At 42.7% G+C, this 18,857-nt stretch overlaps 1 protein-coding gene and 2 pseudogenes across 1 annotated transcript in view; 2 read left to right on the forward strand and 1 right to left on the reverse strand.

Moving 5' to 3' along the window:
• IMPA2 (inositol monophosphatase 2) overlaps positions 1-18,857 on the forward strand; it is an 86,209-nt gene that overhangs the window by 37,224 nt on the left and 30,128 nt on the right. The window contains exons 4-5 of the mRNA XM_077136020.1: positions 4,981-5,026; positions 7,915-8,023. Coding sequence (XP_076992135.1) covers positions 4,981-5,026; positions 7,915-8,023 — 155 coding nt within the window. The remainder of the gene's footprint in view (positions 1-4,980; positions 5,027-7,914; positions 8,024-18,857) is intronic.
• On the forward strand, positions 5-4,974 carry LOC143662354 (translationally-controlled tumor protein-like; annotated as a pseudogene).
• LOC143662779 (alpha-ketoglutarate dehydrogenase component 4 pseudogene) lies at positions 17,707-18,025 on the reverse strand (annotated as a pseudogene).

Genomic DNA, 18,857 nt, shown 5'->3' on the forward strand with positions numbered 1-18,857 from the left:
GAGTATCAACATGAATAGCCTCCATGATAGCGTTTAAATGTCGTTTGCATTAAGGTTTTGTCTTTTCAAACACAGTATTTTTTTAAGGCCAGAGTAAGCAAATATTAGGTTAGTGGTGTGTTTCAGTTTGTTAAAGCTGCCAGAATGCGATGTACCAGAAATGGAGTGGACTTTGTAAAGGGAATTTAAGTTATAAGTTTACAGTTCTAAAGCCATGAAAATATATAACTGAGGCATCCAGAGAAAGATACCTTGATTGAAAAAAGGTCTATCTGGGAAGAGAGGTAGCTGGCATCTGCTGGTCCTTGGTCCTGGTTCTGTTGCTTCCAGCTTCTGATGCCAGTGGTTTCCTTCTAAGCCTCTGTAGACCTTCACTTAGCTCCTCCAGGACACACTCAGGATTAGCATCCAATGGGGAGGCAAATGGTGACAACTGCTGGGCTCTGAAACTCCAGAAGTCTGTGTCTAGGCATCTCTGTCAGCTCTGAAGCGTGTGTCTCCTGAGGCTTCGGCATTTCCAAAGAACAGTATTTGCATCTTGGTTTCCCCAAAAATGTTTCCCCCTTTTAAAGGACTCCAATAAACTAATTAAGACTCACCTAGACTGGGTGGAGTCACATCTCCATCTAATCAGATGACCACACCCCCAATTGGGCATGCCACATCTCCATGGAAACAATCCAGCCGGTGTTTCCCACCCTAAGTCATAGGTCTGGCCCCACGAGACTGGATCAGGATTAAAACATGGCTTTTCTGGGCTATATAATACTTCCACACCAGCATGCAGTATCCTTAAAAAGATGATCAGATCTTGATTTTTTTAAAAATAAACTTTTCCTATTTGTAAGAGCTTCTCAGAATATGTAAGGAAATCCTCAATTGTTTAAAAATGTTTGTGTAACATTTAAAATGCTGTGCTGCAACTCTGCAAAGAAAATCATCACCCTCCCCCCTACATGGGACATGACATCCAGGGGTGAAGTCTCCCTGTCAACATGGGAGATGTCTTCCAGGGTCAGCCTGACGTGAGCCTGGCCCTGGCACTGTGGGATTGACAATGCTTTCCTAACCAAAAGAAATGTAACAAAATAAGGTATCAGTGGCTAAGAGAGTTCAAATGGAATCAGAGGCTATTACACATGCTTTAGCTAGACATTGCTAATTTCCACAGTTTGCCAAACCCCAACCAAAAACATTCCTGTCAACTCTAAAGAATATCTAGGGCTCTACCTGAGATTCTACAGAAGTTTCACTCCCAAAGATTACTTTCCAGAAATCTACAACCTCCAAATGGGTTCCTAGGCCAGATAAGTCCTGAAACCCATGGGGCCAGCCTTTCCAAGAACATCAACTAGTTCCATCCCCCTACCTCATATTGTCAACACCCCTTCCCAACATGAAAAAGTTAGAATGGGCTTAGCCTAAATACCCCTAAAGATTGGGAGAAGGATCAAAGGAGAAGGAGGAGTTATATCAGAGAAGATGGGATTTAACAAATGAGTATGACAGCTCAATCATTATATTGATATTTCTTTTAGTCTCCAGCATTTTGGAGCACCTAGAAGGAAAAACCTAAAATTGTGAAACTGTAACCTGTACCAAATGCTGAAATCTGTTCTATAACTACTTGTTACAATGTACTTTGAAATTTATTGCTTTTTTGCATATGTATTTCACAATGCAAAATCTTTAAAAAAATAAAATGCTGGGCTGAATTTAAAGGGCCCCTTGAAGAAGCATGTAGCATGAGAAAGTGAAACCCAGGCTTATCAACAGCCACCCGTGTCAGATGTAGAGAGCATGTCAGGAGCAGGACACCATATTTAAGGGCATCTGATGGTTAAAAGAGGAATGAGGTGACTTGGGGTGAGAAACCCACTAGAAACTGGTTGACCTAATCTGTCTGGGCAACCCAGAGCCAAGAAGATGTAGGTTTGGGGAGGTCAGAAGGACCCTGTGGGAGAAGGGAGGGGAGCTGAGCTGCAGAGCTCAAGGGCTGCTTCATTTTCAAGGAACCAGTTTGTGGATGTATTCACAGGTCACTTTGAAGCTTCAGAGCTCAAGCTCTAAGTGGCTCTTCCAGGGCCTCTGATGGATTTGAGATCATTGAAGATTAAGTGGTTTCTACAAAGAATGGTTCTCATCCTTGGACACACAAAAGAATCCCCTAGAGGGCTAGTTATAACGTCTTCCTGGGTGCATCGGCTAAGATTCAGATTCAGTAGGTCATAGCGGCCATGTGTTTGCATTTCTAACCAGCTCGCAGGTGGTGGGTGCTACTGGGCCACGCCTGAGGACCTGCTGTCCTAGAAGACTAGAACACGCTAGATTTGGGGCAGAAAATGTGACAGCTCCTCACCCTTGGTGTTCTCATCCTTTGTGTCTTGCCTTAAATGGTTTGTCTATATATAAAGTCGTTCCGATGTAGTGTTAACATTTTTCTAAATGTTTCTAAATGCGTGTCACCTTGAGAATTCAGTCAAAAGCCTGCACAAGATGACTCTTTTGAGGCAATGGAATGATGCCACCCGGTGCCATTTGTATTGACCATAGCTGTAACTTTAGCTGAAGTCTGACCCTGTCCTGAGAGAGCTCCAGAATCACTTGTGTTTTGCTGAGTGGAGCTCCTGATCTTTCTCTTTCATCCACCTTTCTGATGTACTCACAATGGGGACCCAGTGAACCAAAATCTGTCTCATGAATAAAGTTCAAAGGACCATTCCTGGGGCTCTCATGGGCTCTTCTGGCCCCAAAGCCAGGGTTTCCAAGGACTTCATTCTCTGCAGCCTGTCAAGGAACATGGGACCAGAGAACAAACTTAGAAAACAGCATAATTTAAAAGACACCCTGTATTGTTGATCCTTCTGGTCTACCATCATGGTGAGCCATAATGAATACTGTGTCTGAAAGCATCTGCTGGCCTTCCAACCGCTGCAGCTCAGTGAGGAGCTCTTCATTCTTAAGTCCAACAGAGTCATCACTAAAGCAAGTAGGAGAAAGTGCTCCTGAGAGCGGAATTAAAAGTAAAGCCTGGCTTTTCTGCCTGTTCCCCACTGCCTCCAGCACCGCTCTGGCCGCTCTGCTCTCTCTCCAAGTTTCGGAACCCTACCACACCAGCACTGCTGCTGTCTCCCTCCAGCCACCTTCATGAACATCTCCTGGGACCTCATCAGCCATGATGAGATGTTCTCCAACATTTGTAAGATCCAGGAGATTGCAGATGGGGTGTGCCTGGAGGTGGAGGGAAAGATGGTCAGTAGGAAGGGGTTTTTGAAGACATGCTCATTGGTGGAAATGCCTGCACCTAAGACCCTGAGGTTGGAAGTACTGAAAGCACAATCATCACCCGTGTTGATGTGGTCATGAACCATCACTTGCAGGAAACCAGCCTCACGAAAGAAGCCTGTAAGAAGTACATCAAAGATTACAGGAAATCAATCAAAGGCAAACTTGAAGAACAGAGACCAGAAACAGCAAAACCTTTTATGACAGGGGCTGCAGAACAGATCAAGCACATCCTTGCTAATTTCAAAAACTACCAGTTCTTTATTGGTGAAAACATGAATCTAGATGGTATGGCCGCTCTCCTGGGCTGGCGTGAGGATGGTGTGACCCCATAGATGGTTTCCTTGAAGGATGGTTTAGAAATGGAGAAATGTTAACAAACTTTTTGGCAATGCCTTGGATCTCTCATCTGTCATAGCTGGCTGCTGCTTTTCAACCACACAATTCCAGTACTTAGACGGATGGACTGATGCCATCTTGGACTCTTTTATTTCAACCTTGATTTATTTGGAGCAGAGGCATTGTTTTTAAGAAAAACATGTCATGTAGGTTGTCTAAAAATGAAAATTTAAACTCATTGAGAAAATGCCTCTTAGTTTAATATATTTAAACTAAATTCATCCTGCAGTGTTCCTGGAGAAGCTGGAGCCTGTTTGTAGATAACCACTATAGAGCATAAGATTGACTTCAGATAACGTCTGCAGTTAACCTACTTCTGGGACTGGACTATAAAAATAAGAACCAGAAGTCTTAATTCTGGGTTGAAGGGAGGAGACCGTGTTCACAGCAGTGCCAGCATTTGAAGTGGACCTTTATACATTTCATCATCTACAAGTGGAAGTAGTTAACTGGAAGAGTTTTACCAAAAGAACAAAGAAACTGTAATACAGTAAAAAAAAAAAAAAAAAAAAAAAAAAAAAGGAAAGAGAGAACATGACATACCTGCTAAGTGAGCAGACATTAATAAGTGAAGATTTCAGAGCTTTTGCACACTCATGAACTACTTTGCTTTCTGTAGGACTGACTTTTTCCTTTGCTTGCAAGTTAGCAGGAGCCAACTTTTCCTGCTTTCTTCCTGTCCTTGAACGCCAGAGATCTTCACATAAAATGAGATTATTTTGAAGACATTGAGCAGCAATAACAAAATCACAAAATAAAACCACAGTCAAAGTGCAGTGTGAAAACAGTTCTTCCACCCCTACCCTATTTTGGAAAAGGGGCTAAGGAGGAGTACAATTGTTGCTATAAGGTGACCTGTGGCTCAAAATAGGCCACCCAGGGCCCTTCCCCGCAGGCAGCCTCCTCACCGCTCCTGGGCAGAGGTCAGGCCTTCTTTGGAGCTCTCTGTGGACCCTCTCCATCTCTGAGAACCAGAAAACTGATTATTAAAATCATCCTTTATTGCACATTAGACTTCCATCGTTGGATTGCATCAATTTTGCATGGCTTTTCAGAATACTATTTTCTTTCAAGATAACTGGCTCACAACATGGGTGACTCAGCGTGTTTGTCTTGGACGCAGTGAGTGAAAGTGTGGGAAACAGTTCAAAGGAAACCACAAACTCCCACCATAGAAAGGGACTTGTGTACGTCCAATGATGAAACTGCGTTGCCACACAGTCACTGCTAAGACTTGTATGTTGGTCAAGATCATGGATGCTTTTAAAAGGTAAACCATTCTGTTTTTCTTTGCAGATTTCCCACCGTGGCAGTTAGCATTGGATTTGCTGTTAACCAAGAGGTACACAACACAGCCCCTGGTCGGCGCCAAGGCCCCTTGGGAGTCTCCGAGGGCTGGCTGCGCAGATTTTGTCTAGTCATGCTACCTTTCTCATTTCAGCCTCTGGGCTCCTGCTTCTCTCTCTCTCTCTGTCTGTCATGTGCTGTAACTCGTGACTAGTAAATCCAAGCATGTGTTTTTTCAGTCTTGAAAGGCAAATCCAAGAACTTCCACAAACCCAGCCCAGGTTTTGGGGTGTATAGGCTGGGGCTCGGGCCAGGCTTTCCGCCCTCCCACCCCTCTCGCTGCAGCCTGGGCTGTGCTGGGATCTGCCCTGGAAGCACATCAGAGGACGCTTGGAGCACATAGTCCCAGCTCAGGCTCCATCTGACCCCTGGAGCGTGTGATCCAGCCCCCACAAGAAGGGAGTGCCTATTTTTGGAGAACATTTTAAATCCTTATATCCTCTTGATTCTTCTTTATCTTCCTTTAGCTAGTAGGTATGAGAATGTGGCCACTGCAGAGTTCTCATGAACCATCTGAGCTAAGCAATATCTTGAGACCTTTGTAAAACGGGATGGAGGCTTCAATTTTAGGAATCAGTTTAAGCAGTGACTCTGAGAAAAACCTCACTGCTACTGTAGTGGCTGTGCCTTCACTTAATCGGGGCTGAGTGCTCTGTTTGCCGAAAGCAGCCCTCCTATAGAGCATCGGTTTTTTTGTATACTGTATGGTGGCCTACAAACGAAAGTCACATTTCGTTCTTTTTTCCATGTGACTCTCCTGTTATTGCAGCACCATTTGTTGAACTTGTTGTGGTTGTTTTGGGGAAGTGCATGAGCCAGAAATCGAACCCGGGTCTCCTGCATGGCAGGTGATGATTCTACCACTGAGCTACCCTCGCACCCCCTGAGAACATCATTTTTTGTTGTTGTTGTTGTTTTAATTCTCAATCCTCAAAAGTAGCCTCAGTTCCCTAGCATGGAAACCGAGAGACATTTATGCCCATCTGAAAGTGCTGAGGTGGAAGACAAGCAGGAATTTTAGTATTGAAACTTTGGGAAGCCAGTTGTTGGCTTACTTCTCTGTTACGTGTAGTCTTTGAGACTTGTGGGGGTCAGAGGCTGACAAAGGATCTCCAGAGGGTCTGTGCTGGTGGGCCCTGGCCAAGTTCTCCACGTGTCCAGGGGGGTCTTGCTGTGTCGTGGGCATGTTCCGAGGGATTGAGTGCACGTGGGAGGACCGGGAGTGGGCACTCAGCATAGCAGACGAGTCCTGGGCAGTGCCCTCTCTTTCCTTCCCAGGAGCACAGGCCAGAGAAGTTTCCTTTCACTTCCCTTCAGTCTCAGGCTCCCAGGGTCCAGCACAGTTCTGGAACTGACCCGCATCTGGGTCACTATCCCTTTTAAGCCAGGATGGTGGGAAGGGATGGGGGATAATGAAGTATAGCTGGAAGGCTCCTCCAGAAATAAACCATCTTCATGCAGGGCAAGGAGGCCATTCCAGGGTGGATGAGATCACCCCAGGGCCAGCCAAGACTTGTTCCTAAAACACTTGGCCGTGGCCTTTTCATTTTCCAGAGAGAGAAAACGTGTCCCTTAAGCCAGACAACCGTGACACCATTAACCCTGGGTGGCGGAGCACAGGTGGCGGAGAGGTCAGAGTGTTGCTGGAAGGTAGCGTGGCTTCTCACCTTTGCCTCTCCTTCTCACCGGCTCTTCTTTGCAGGCAGCTGTGGACTCTTTGAATCTGTCATTTATGGCAGTGTGGCTGCTTGGGCCTCTGCCTGCTGGGAACTGGGTGCCTCTTTCTAGTGCTGTTCTTGGGTTTCTGTGATTCTCTTGGCTTCACAGATGCATTCTTTTTACTTGGCTTTTATAAAAGGGAATTTAATAAGTTACAAATTCACAGCTCCAAGGAAGTGAACGTGTCCAAATTAAGGCACCAACAAAAAGTTACCTTCACTCAAGAAAGGCCAGTGGGTCTAGGAACACCTCTGTCAGCTGGGAAGGCACGTGGCTGGCATCTGCTGGTCCCTTGTTCCTGGGCTCCTTTGTTTTCAGCCTCTGTTCCTGTGGGGGTCCCTCACTTTGCTTCTCTGGGGCTGGCTTTCATCTCTTGGTTTCCCATGGCTCTCTCCAGGTTCTGGCTTGCTTAACATCTCATGGCAGCATCTGCTGGGCTCCAAGTTTCTCCAAACATCTATTCTCTGAAGCATCTGTTCTCCAAGCTTCTACATCTGCTCTTTCTGTCTGCTCTGAAGCTTCTGTCATTTCTATAGGCTCTGTCTGCTCTGCTCTGAACTTTCTGTGGTCTCTGTTGTTTCTGTCCCTTCTGGTTCTCTCAAAAATGTTTCCTCGTTTTAAAGAATTCCAGTAAGCTGATCAAGAGATCCACCAGGAATGGGTGGAGTCACGTCTCCATCTAATCAAAAGGTCACACCCAGAGTTGGATGTGTCACATCTCTGTGGCGATAATTCAGCTGCATTCTTAATTCTTCCCACATCAGCAATTTTGAGGGTGTCTTATGGGGCTTTCATGAGTAGTCTCTTTATTTCCTTCCAGAAAATAAAAAAGGTGGCCTTTCCAAAGAATACAGCTGCTTCGTTAGCTTCTGATTACTGACGCTTGCTTAGGATACGTTAATTTTTTATTTGGTTCTATTAGTTTTAATATCATTTTCAATAGGCTCATTTTTAAAAAGAAAGGCTGCTTTTATATAATGCCTCGCTCTGAATCCAGACCCGGATCTTTTCAATCCCTTCTGAAAGGTGGCTTTGTTCACTCACGTTGGGTTGGCATCCACCTTAGCACTTAGATTAGCCTCCGTCTCGAAATGACCGCCTTCCTTACTTTGTGTGTCGAAGGAGTGACCCTCCTGTCCTTTGTGTCCTGCCTCTGACCCACAGCTGGAGTTTGGCGTGATTTACCACTGCACGGAGGAGCGGCTCTACACCGGCCGGAGGGGCCGTGGCGCCTTCTGTAATGGTCAGCAGCTCCGGGCCTCCCGGGAGACAGGTGAATCTCACACTGTCCATCTCACTTCTCTTTCTTTTTTTAAAATTTTTTTTTGTACAGTATAACATAGATACAAAGCAAAGAAAGGAAAAGCAATAGTTTTCAAAGCACTCTTCAACAAGTGGTTGCAGGACAGCTCCCAGAGTTTATCGTGGGCTACCATACCATCATCTCAGATTTTTCCTTCTAGCTGCTCCAGCACATTGTAGGCTAGACAGAATATACATTTTTTTTATCATCACAATTGACTTATGTTTTCTTTTTCTGTGAAAAAGAAAATATATACAAAAAAGCAATAAATATCAAAGCACAGCACAACAATTAGAGCAGATTTTAGAATCTGGTATGGGTTACAATTCCACAATTTTAGGTTTTTATTTCTAGCTGTTCTAAGATACTGGAGACTAACAGAAATATCAATGTAATGGTTCAGCATTCATATTCATTTGTTAAATCCTACTTTCTCTGTATAACTCCACCGTCACTTTTGATCTTTCTCCTACTCTTTAGGGGTGTTTGGACTATTGCCATTCTCACTTTTTCATGTTGGAAGGGGCTGTGAATAATATGGTGTAGGGAGATGGAACTAGTTGTTGTTCTGGAGAGGCTGGGCCCTCTGCATTTCAGGACTTATCCGGTCCAGGGACCCATCTGGAGGTTGTAGTTTTCTGGACAGTTACCCTAGTACATGAAGCCATCTCACTTCTTCTTAAATTGAGAGTTAGGAATGAAATATGCTGGAAATTATCATCACATCAGATGCCCAAGGAACCCCCCAGCTGGTGTATGCTGTCACTTCGGGTACGTTGTATCCCCACTGAACTGGAAATGAAGCCTGTTCTGGATTAAGCCTTTTGTTTTTAATTAGAGCAGTCGTATGTTTGCAGAAACATTATGCAGAAGCAAAGAAAGTTCCTATCTACCTCCCTCTTACCCCTACAGCTTTCCCTAGAGTGTTCATTTTGCATCAGGTGGTACCTTTGTTACATTCATGAAGCAATATTATTATTATTATTATTATTATGCTATTAGCTTTAGCCCACTGTTTCCATTAAGGCTCACCCTCTGTGTCAGGCAGCTTTATGGATTTTTGTGTATGTTCCTGGTCATTTCTGAGGCCTCCTTGTAGGGACCACGGTGAACCTAAACTGCGTGTCACAGCACGTAACTGCCTGTCTTTAACGAGGCGCCAGTTTAGGGTTCGATGGGTCTTGTTGGCCTGTCTCCCACACTGTTTAAACAAGTGATGCTTTATCACACGGTGGGACAGGAAAGCGCAAGACAGAAAGCTGCACTGGAAGCCATGGGATTGGAGAGGAACAGACGGGCCCCCTGAGACCCCTGCATCTGAGATGAGATGGGGGAGGCACTTCCTGCCCCTCGTACGGGCTGCAGCATGCGAGGAGCGTCCTGCCTGCAGCACGCACAGCTGACACCGTCTCAGCGCTCCTGCCTTCCTTAACTGCTCTCCTCTCCACTCGTTCCTACTGCTCTTGGAAAAGATGCCTTGCCAGGTTCGTCATCCTTGGTTTGTTTTGCCATTTCCTCCTACCTGGATGAATCTGTGCCGAAGAGGAAATAGGGAGTCCAAGGTGTGGGCGCTACTCTGCACTGGCTCTCATCTACCCAGAAGGGAGATAGCATGAGAAGTCCGGACTGAGACGACGTCCATAAGGAGATGGCCTGAGAGGGGTGGACTGAGGTGACGTCCATAAGGAGATGGCCTGAGAGGGGTGGACTGAGGCGACGTCCTTGGGAAAATGGACCGAGAGGGGTGGACTGAGGTGACGTCCTTGGGGAGATGGACCGAGAGGGGTGGACTGAGGTGACGTCCATAGGGAGATGGACCGAGAGGGGTGGACTGAGGTGACGTCCATAGGGAGATGGACCGAGAGGGGTGGACTGAGGCGACGTCCTTGGGAAAATGGACCGAGAGGGGTGGACTGAGGTGACGTCCATAGGGAGATGGACCGAGAGGGGTGGACTGAGGTGACGTCCTTGGGGAGATGGACCGAGAGGGGTGGACTGAGGTGACGTCCATAGGGAGATGGACCGAGAGGGGTGGACTGAGGTGACGTCCATAGGGAGATGGACCGAGAGGGGTGGACCGAGGTGATGTCCATAGGGAGATGGACCGAGAGGGGTGGACTGAGGTGACGTCCTTGGGGAGATGGACCGAGAGGGGTGGACTGAGGTGACGTCCATAGGGAGATGGACCGAGAGGGGTGGACTGAGGTGACGTCCATAGGGACATGGACCGAGAGGGGTGGACTGAGGTGACGTCCATAGGGAGATGGACCGAGAGGGGTGGACCGAGGTGACGTCCTTGGGGAGATGGACCGAGAGGGGTGGACTGAGGTGACGTCCATAGGGAGATGGACCGAGAGGGGTGGACTGAGGTGACGTCCATAGGGACATGGACCGAGAGGGGTGGACTGAGGTGACGTCCATAGGGAGATGGACCGAGAGGGGTGGACTGAGGTGACGTCCATAGGGAGATGGACCGAGAGGGGTGGACTGAGGTGACGTCCATAGGGACATGGACCGAGAGGGGTGGACTGAGGTGACATCCATAGGGAGATGGACCGAGAGGGGTGGACTGAGGTGACGTCCTTGGGGAGATGGACCGAGAGGGGTGGACTGAGGTGACGTCCATAGGGAGATGGACCGAGAGGGGTGGACCGAGGCGACGTCCTTGGGGAGATGGACCGAGAGGGGTGGACTGAGGTGACGTCCATAAGGAGATGGCCTGAGAGGGGTGGACCGAGGTGATGTCCATAGGGACATGGACCGAGAGGGGTGGACTGAGGTGACGCCTTGGGGAAGTGGAAAGAGGGGTGGGATGCGGGGTCGGATGATGGCATGGAAGCAGAGGCTTCGCAAGGCTATGTTTGCATTCCATGCACTACGCAGATTGGGCAGGAGAGAATGTGACTCAAGTCCTCAGAGGCTGACCGTTACTGCTTCCAAACCCAGAGAGGCTCCACGAAGCCTCAGTCTAGCCCACCGAGCCCCAGCCCAGAAGTGCTTTGCTTGGCAGTGTCCCGAGGAACATTACTTACAGCCCTGCCTGCCAAGACCTTCCGTAAGTGCACAGGGAGGGAGCTGGCATTAGACAGGCTGCCCGTGAACTTTGCTCTGCATTCCTTCTGGATCACACCTAACCTCCTCACACGCTCGGACTGGCTGCAGCCCACGAAGCTGGGTGTCCACCCCTCAGCGCTCTGTGGGCTCCCACGTCTGGCCACAGTAGCCCCTGAATGGCTCCGGGTTGGAGAAGCCTCTCCCGTCCCTGTGGGTTTATTGCACAGGCACCAGCACCAAGCCTGCTCGCTGCTTTATACCCTTTCCAAATCCCTCACTTTCCAGAGCTCTTTTGTGGATATTACTTTTTTAAAACAAAAATCCTGTTAGATCATTTAAACAACCCCGACACAGGGAGCCCAGACTGGGAATGAAGGCTTGGAATTCTGTATAGCTTAATGTCATGCCTGGATGCGTCCCAGAGTGTGCTGAGCGGATAGTTAAGTCCTTGGAGGGGTGGGAGAAAAGTTTTAAATCCCAATTTATGAAGTCTGCTGTGTTGTTTCAACCCAGTCGTTCCCTTTTCTGGGTGTTGGGTGTTCACCTGGGTACAAGGTGTTCAGAAATGAAAGCCATTATGGAAGACCCTGCCCAAAACTGTAGTGATGTCATAATGTTACACAACTCCTTTTTTTTTTACTTTATCCCACACTTTCAGAATAACCACACCAGCCCTACTATCACCAGTGACTACTGAAAATAGTCTGAAGGTTTTTTTTTTTGTTTCGTCTTGTCTTTTTGGAGTTACTGTCCTTAGCATGTATGCCGCTCGAGTAGGAAGTCAAGTCACTATTAAAGTCGCCGTCATGCCTCTTTGTTCCTCTTTGGGTCAGCCACCAACTGAGGGTAAACCTTCAGGTGCAGTTACTGCATTTTATTTTATCTTATCTTTTAATATTTTTATTGTAAACTTTAACAAACAAACATACAAGCATCCTTGACATGCAAACATTCCATACATGGTGTATAATCGGTGGCTCACAATGTCATCACATAGTTGTGTTTTCATCACCATAATCAGTATTTTGAACACTTGCACTTCTCCAGCAAAAGCAATAAAAAAGAAAAAACTCAATTTTTAATTTAGAGATTACTTTTTCTGAGTTTTATTTTATCATTATCTTAAAAATATACACTGTTCCAAAGTCAAACCTGAAAAACAAAGTATATTCAAAGAAGTTTAGCTTCTATCTTTATCCTCTTTACCTTATTCTCTTCCTCCCCTGATAGATAAGCATTTAAAAAAACTAATGGTATATAATTCCATTTTTTAAAATGAGCAGCTATTTTGTTTGGCTTTTGCTCTTTTAGTATAATTTTTGGTATTTGGAAAGGTTATATATTTTTAAATAATTTTTATATAATATCCTTAGTCTTCTCCTTCTTGAGTATTGTCTATTGATTCTCTCCTCTGAGCAGAAAATTTAGTTTGTAACTTCTTCTTATACCCAAGTATTTGATTCAAAAATATCCTTTTACTCTCAGTAACAACAAGGCAACCTGCATGCTTATTCTACTTGTCATATCCTCTCCCCATTCTCTTCCCATTTTTTGATGGTTGTGCTGTATTTGCATTGTCAGTGCACATGGCCATTGCATGTCACGCTTTCACCCTACAACCGTCATTTCATCTTGGTTCTACTGGTAAATATGCATTTAATACCTAATACAAGTCCTTTATGCCAGTGTTTCTCTAATCATTTTGGCTGTGTGGAGCTCATTCTCTAGCATAACATTTGTCAAATTTTTTGATTGTAGGATCCACGTATGCTCTTAAAAAATTATTGAGGGTGGGCCATGGTGACTCAGCAGACAAGAGTTCTCGCCTACCATGCCTGAGACCCAGCTTTGATTCCCGGTGCCTGCCCATGCAAAAGAAAAAAAAAAATTATTGAGACCCTCCCCAAAAAGCTTTGGTTTATATAAGTATACCAAGTGATATTTATGTATTAGGAATTTTAAATCTACATAATTATTAATTTAGTTTTATAAATAAAAATGAATTGCATGCTAACATGAATATTATATCTATGGGGGGGGAAAATCATATTTCCCCAAACAAAAAAAGTTTAGTGAGAAGAGTGAGTGGCATTTAAAAGTTTTTTCAAGTCTCTTAGATATCTGGCTTAATAAAAGACGACTGGATTCTCGTATCTACTTCTGGACTCGGTCTGTTGTAATTTATGGTTTTGATTGAAGCACATGAAGAAAACCTGGCCTCACGCAGGTGTGCAGTTGGGAGAGGGAGGAGAATTTTAGTAGTCTTTCCAGATAGACAGAGGACAGCCTTCTTTGCCACTACACCAAATCTTAACAAGTGGTAGTTTCTTAATGATTGGTTGCAATGTGATATCTAATGGCCTATTGGTGAATTACTTTTTTTACTCAGTTACATTGAAAATCATTTGGTTGTCTTAAGCTTTCAGGAGCTCTTCCACCCGTGCGTGATTTTGTAACTTCATACGTTGATCATTTGGAAAATATGGTTTCGCTGAGATTTTCATCACCACTCTTCTCATCAGAAATCTTTAAGTACTGGAAAAGTGTCAGGCTAATAGTGGTAGATACAAGTTTTCCATAATTCCAATTTCCTCTTGAGAGCTTGAGTTTTATCATTGACAGCCTTGGCAATGGAAATGATGGGTTCACTCCTTTGCTTATCAAGAAAATGTCTTTCACAAGTACAACATGTGGAATGAAGATGAGTAATAGGGGGAACAAATGTTAAAATAAATCTAGAGTGAAATGCTGGTGATCAGTGAGGGGGAGGGGTGGGGAGTATGGTATGGATGAATTTTTTTCTGTTTTCTTTTTATTTCTTTTTCTGAATAGATCTGAATGTTCCAAGAAATGATTGTGATGATGAATATGCAACTATGTGATGATATTGTGAATTACTGATTATATATGTAGAATGGAATGATCAGAAGTTACAAATGTTTGCATTTGTTTGGTGTTTTTTTGGTATTTTAAAAAAAATTTAAAATTAATAAAATAAAATTTTTTTAAAAGTGGATTAAAAAATGTCTTTAAGATACCCAACCCTGAATAACTCTAGTTCTCTATCAGTCATTCTTTCATGTGAAAATGGTGTTCCATGAAACAAAAGAAGCTTCTTCAGCTTGTAAATTAATCACATGGGTGCATTTCCTCAAGACAACCGTTGTTCTTTGATACACAGCAGTACTTCCCTATGCTGAATTCCTTTTTCATCGTAGAGAATATTCAAAAGATGTGTCCTTAATGCTCAGGTTTTAATACAGTTAATAATTTTTACTGCTTCATCATTCTTAAGTAAAACTGGCTTTTTTTTTCTATGTGTGTATAGCAGTGAAAACACAAGTACTAGCACCATTGGTGACATAGCTTCACATTGGTTAAAGCACCAGCAATTTACCCGTCATTGCCTTTGCATCATCACTGCAAATGCTAACACAATGAAAAGGCCAATGATATTGTAGTATTATTATGAAAATTGCTTTAACTTCGCAGGCTTCTGAAAGAATCTCTGGGACCACACTTTGATAACTTCTGCTCTAGTATATTTTTCAGGAAGGGTTCTTAGGAACAGTATTCCTTGAGTTGTTGCATGTTCATATGTGCAATATATGTGAAAGTCAGTTTTTCTGGTAGTAAAAGAAAGGCTCACATTTTCTTACCTCGAATGTCTTAAATTGTTTCCATTTTCTTTTGCCATAAGCATATTGCTGGAAAGTTTGACGACAGTATGATTTCCTTCCTGTATAAGGGACTTTAGTTTTTACCCTGAATATCCCAAAGGATATTTTTTTTCTTCTTTAGAGTCTAGTAATTTTATTAGAATATATCTGTGTTGTTTTTCCAGAGTCAGTTTTCTCAGACACATGATGTGCCCTTTCATTATGAAATTTCACCATTTTTGTTTAATTTCCGAAGTGTTTTAATGATTTATAATTTTTAATATTTTTTCTTTTCCAAATTCTGTCTCATTTTCCATCTTCTGAGATACCTGTTGTATGTATGTTGGGTCTTCTCTACTTAGCTTCTGAATCTGTCGCTTTCTCTTGAATCCTTTTTCTCTTTTACACAAATTTTTTATTTTTAAAACTTTCTTCCTTTTCATACTCAATTTCTTGTAAAGCATAATCTATTATGTTTATTCATTCTGTATCTTTGTTTGGTCGTCCTTCTTTCCTGAAATAATGTTTTCTTTTCTATCACTTTCCTAAGTTCTGTTACCTCTAATTTTAAGTAGGCTGTTTTTCATGTCATTGTTTATTTTAGATTATTTGGAAATATTACATAAAACTTCTGTTGTATGGACAAATCTTTCTGGCATTCTTTCAGTGACTATAGAGATTTTATTCTTCTCCTTATCCTCTTTTTTTCTGATAATAACCTTGCATGGGATTCAACCATGATTCTTTTTTAGTTCCTTATTTTTACTTGGAAAAAAAAAATATATATATATATATATTTTTTTTTTTTTTTTTGAGCTGGGAAAGGAAAAGTCAAGATAGTTCTATGGCTCTAGAGCTCCCTCTTCTGTTATTTTGTGATGTGTTCAAAAAATTGGTCTTGCCCATTTTTTTTTTCTTTTTCCTTTTAAACTTTTTATTTTAAAATACTTTCAAGCTTACAAGACAGTTACAAAAATAATACAAACCCCATACAGAGAACTCCAGCATATTCCAATCCCCCCCCCGAAGCACAGGTCCACCAATTTTAATATTTTGCCATATTTAGCATGTTTCTATCTTTCTGTCCATCAGTGTATCGGTCCGTCTGTTTGTCTATTTTCCCGTCCATTTTCTGAGAACTTCTATACATCATGCTCTTGGACCCTTAACATTGCCGTGCCCATTTCCTGAGAATAAGGATATTCACTCATGTAGCCACCTTGAGGGCAGTTGTTAAGGTCAAGAAATTTAACATTGATAAAAAGTTTACAATCTATATTCCAGTTTTTCATATGTCCCAAGAATATCCTTTTGAGCCATTTCTCCGCCTTTGATAAATCCTGTCTAGGATCAGCTGTTGCACTCAGTTGTCAATGCTCATGGTTCATTTTCTTTTTTTAATTCTGGGAGCATACACGTATGACAGCCTTTCTAATCTCAGTTCTCCAGTGTGCTCACTGTCGTTACCATGTGGTTTCAGTTTAACATCCTAACCCTATAACATTCTCACCTCCTTAGAAACCAGCTGCATTTCAACAGTATACGTAAGCTGTGTTCTTGCCCCCGTCCCCCCACCTCTATGTAGGTCTTGTCACTCATGAGATGTGTGACAACTGAGTCCAAACCACTGGTTTGTCATTACTTTTTACGCCCTTGCCTTTTAGATCCTGCAGGAAGTAGTAAGGGAAGTCACACCACAAAATACAGTGGGAGTGTCATTTACGTTCACCCATGAAATCACCCTGACCAGAGATCCTTATTTCTTCATCTGGCTTCCATCTATGCTCCAGTGTCTCTTCCTTTCAAGCTGCAGGACTCACTTTAGCATCTTTTGTAGGGCTTGTCTAGTGGTGACAGACTCCCTCAGGTTTTGTTTATCTGGGAATGCTTTAATCTAGCCCTCTTTTTTTTTTGCATGAAAGATATGGAAGAGAATTTATTTAGCTTTGTGAGCCTTTACTTACACAATAATAACATACTCTCAGCACAGAAACACCTTATTAGAGTTTCATAAATTGCTTTAATAAGGTAAATCTTTAGGTTGATTTTATAAGGCTTTCAGACATTAAGTTTGAGAAAGTTACTGGGTTATCAGGATTTGCATACATGATCACAATCAAAATGCTAAATAAACCAAAGAACACGACGTTTTGAAACCCACAAAACATAAGTGCAATTTCTAGTCAAACACTTATTCCTATGCTATACACAATGAACTCTTAATTTATTTTTCATTTTATACTCTTTAATGATTTTTTTCTGAATATAGGTTACAAATAATAATCTTTTGCGTTATCTCCCTAGTCTTAATACCAAAAAGTCACCTGTTTCACATTGGCTATATTTTTATCCTTTGAAGTAGTATATGTTTATTAAGACAGTTATACTCCAATAACCTTGTCAATGTAAAAACATTAAAGAATTGAGAACAAGTAATGGAATCATTATTTCATTGATCCTAATCATCAGCAATTCTGCCTGTCAAATTCTTTCCATCTCTTAACAGCATCTGAAAGAAAAGTGAAATTAGGGGAAACCTTTGATATTTTTACTAGACATTATGTGCTTTCAATAGTTCAACAGTGGTGAAACTTGATAAAAGTTAATAGGCTAGCATTTAAAAATGTATACTTTAATAATTATAAAGCTTATAAATACTTAGGTAAGCTTGTGGAGAAGTTGACTAAGATATATAAATTAGGAGATACAAATGTCCATCTAAATTTTCTTTTTTTTTTTTAACATGGGCAGGCACCAGGAATCTAACCCAGGTCCTCTGGCATCGCAGGCAAGCATTCTTGCCTGCTGAGCCACCGTGGCCCGCCCTTCTTTTACTTTTTTACAGAATATTTTATTAAAGTTGTTTAATGTGCAATAGCTCATTTTTCATTTGGAAATGCCTTTATTGTAAAGATTTGTCTGATGATAATAGCAGCCCTGTCAGTGATATTCTGGACCTCCACTGTGGATAAATTGCATTTCTTCTTGAGACATAGGTTTCCTTCTGTATTTCTATGGTAATGACTTTATCATTTCTGCTGTCTCTGGAAGGTTGGTGATGCATCAGCAAATCTGGGGCTTTACTTCCCATAGAATGCTGTGAAATTGCAGATGAGTGAGGTGGTGTTCCCGGAGCTCTCAAAGCTGCTTATCCATTGAGCTTAGGGTTGCCTCTTCTGTCAGGGAACTGTATTAATGCAGTATGTGACTTGACGGCCTGAGTGACCCTGCTGGCAGATGCCATCTTGCTGCCCATCATGACCCTCGCCTAAGCAGCATCTCCTGGGGCGTGGTGAGCCTGGAGATAACAGGATTGTGGGGGGTGGGGGGACTGTCCCTCATTTTTGAATGACAGTTTTTCCAGAATCAGAATTCTTGGTTGTCACATTTTTGCATGTAGCACTTTAAATATGTCATCCCATTACCTTCTTGCCTCCACAGTTTCTGATGAGAAATCAGCACTTACTCTTATTGAGGCTCCCTCGACATGTTGCTTCTTTCCTGTGGCTTTCAGAATTCTCTTTGTCACTCAACAGTGTAACAGTGGTGCAGTGTGACTCTATTTGGGGTTATCCTCTTTGGAGTTTGTTCAGCATCTTGGATGTGTATACTTACGTCTTTTCATATATTTGGAAAGTTTACAGCCACTATTTCTTTCAATATTCTCTCTGTTCCTTTCTTTCTTCTTCTTTTGGGATTCCCAAAATGCATATGTTGGCATGCCTGATGGTACCCCACGGGTTCCTCAGGTTCTGTTCACTTTCTTCATTCTTTTCTTTTTCTGCTCCTCAGACTGTATGATTTTAATTGTCTTATCTTCAAGATGCAGATTAATTCTTCTGCCAGCTCCAATCTGCTGTTGAACCCCTCTAAGGAATTTTTCATTTCTGTTCCTTATCATCTTCAGCTCTATTTGGTTCCTTTTTATGATTCCCACTTCTCAATTAATATTCTTTTTGTGTTTATTGTTTTCCTGATATTTTTTAGTCCTTTGTCCATGCTTTTTTTTTTTTAGCATAGTTAGGACCTTTTTAATATTTCTTAAACATTTTTTTCTTTATTGGGGAAGTAGTGGGTTTTTAAAACAATCA

Source organism: Tamandua tetradactyla, chromosome 18, assembly GCF_023851605.1.
Source record: "Tamandua tetradactyla isolate mTamTet1 chromosome 18, mTamTet1.pri, whole genome shotgun sequence".
NCBI lineage: Eukaryota > Metazoa > Chordata > Mammalia > Pilosa > Myrmecophagidae > Tamandua > Tamandua tetradactyla.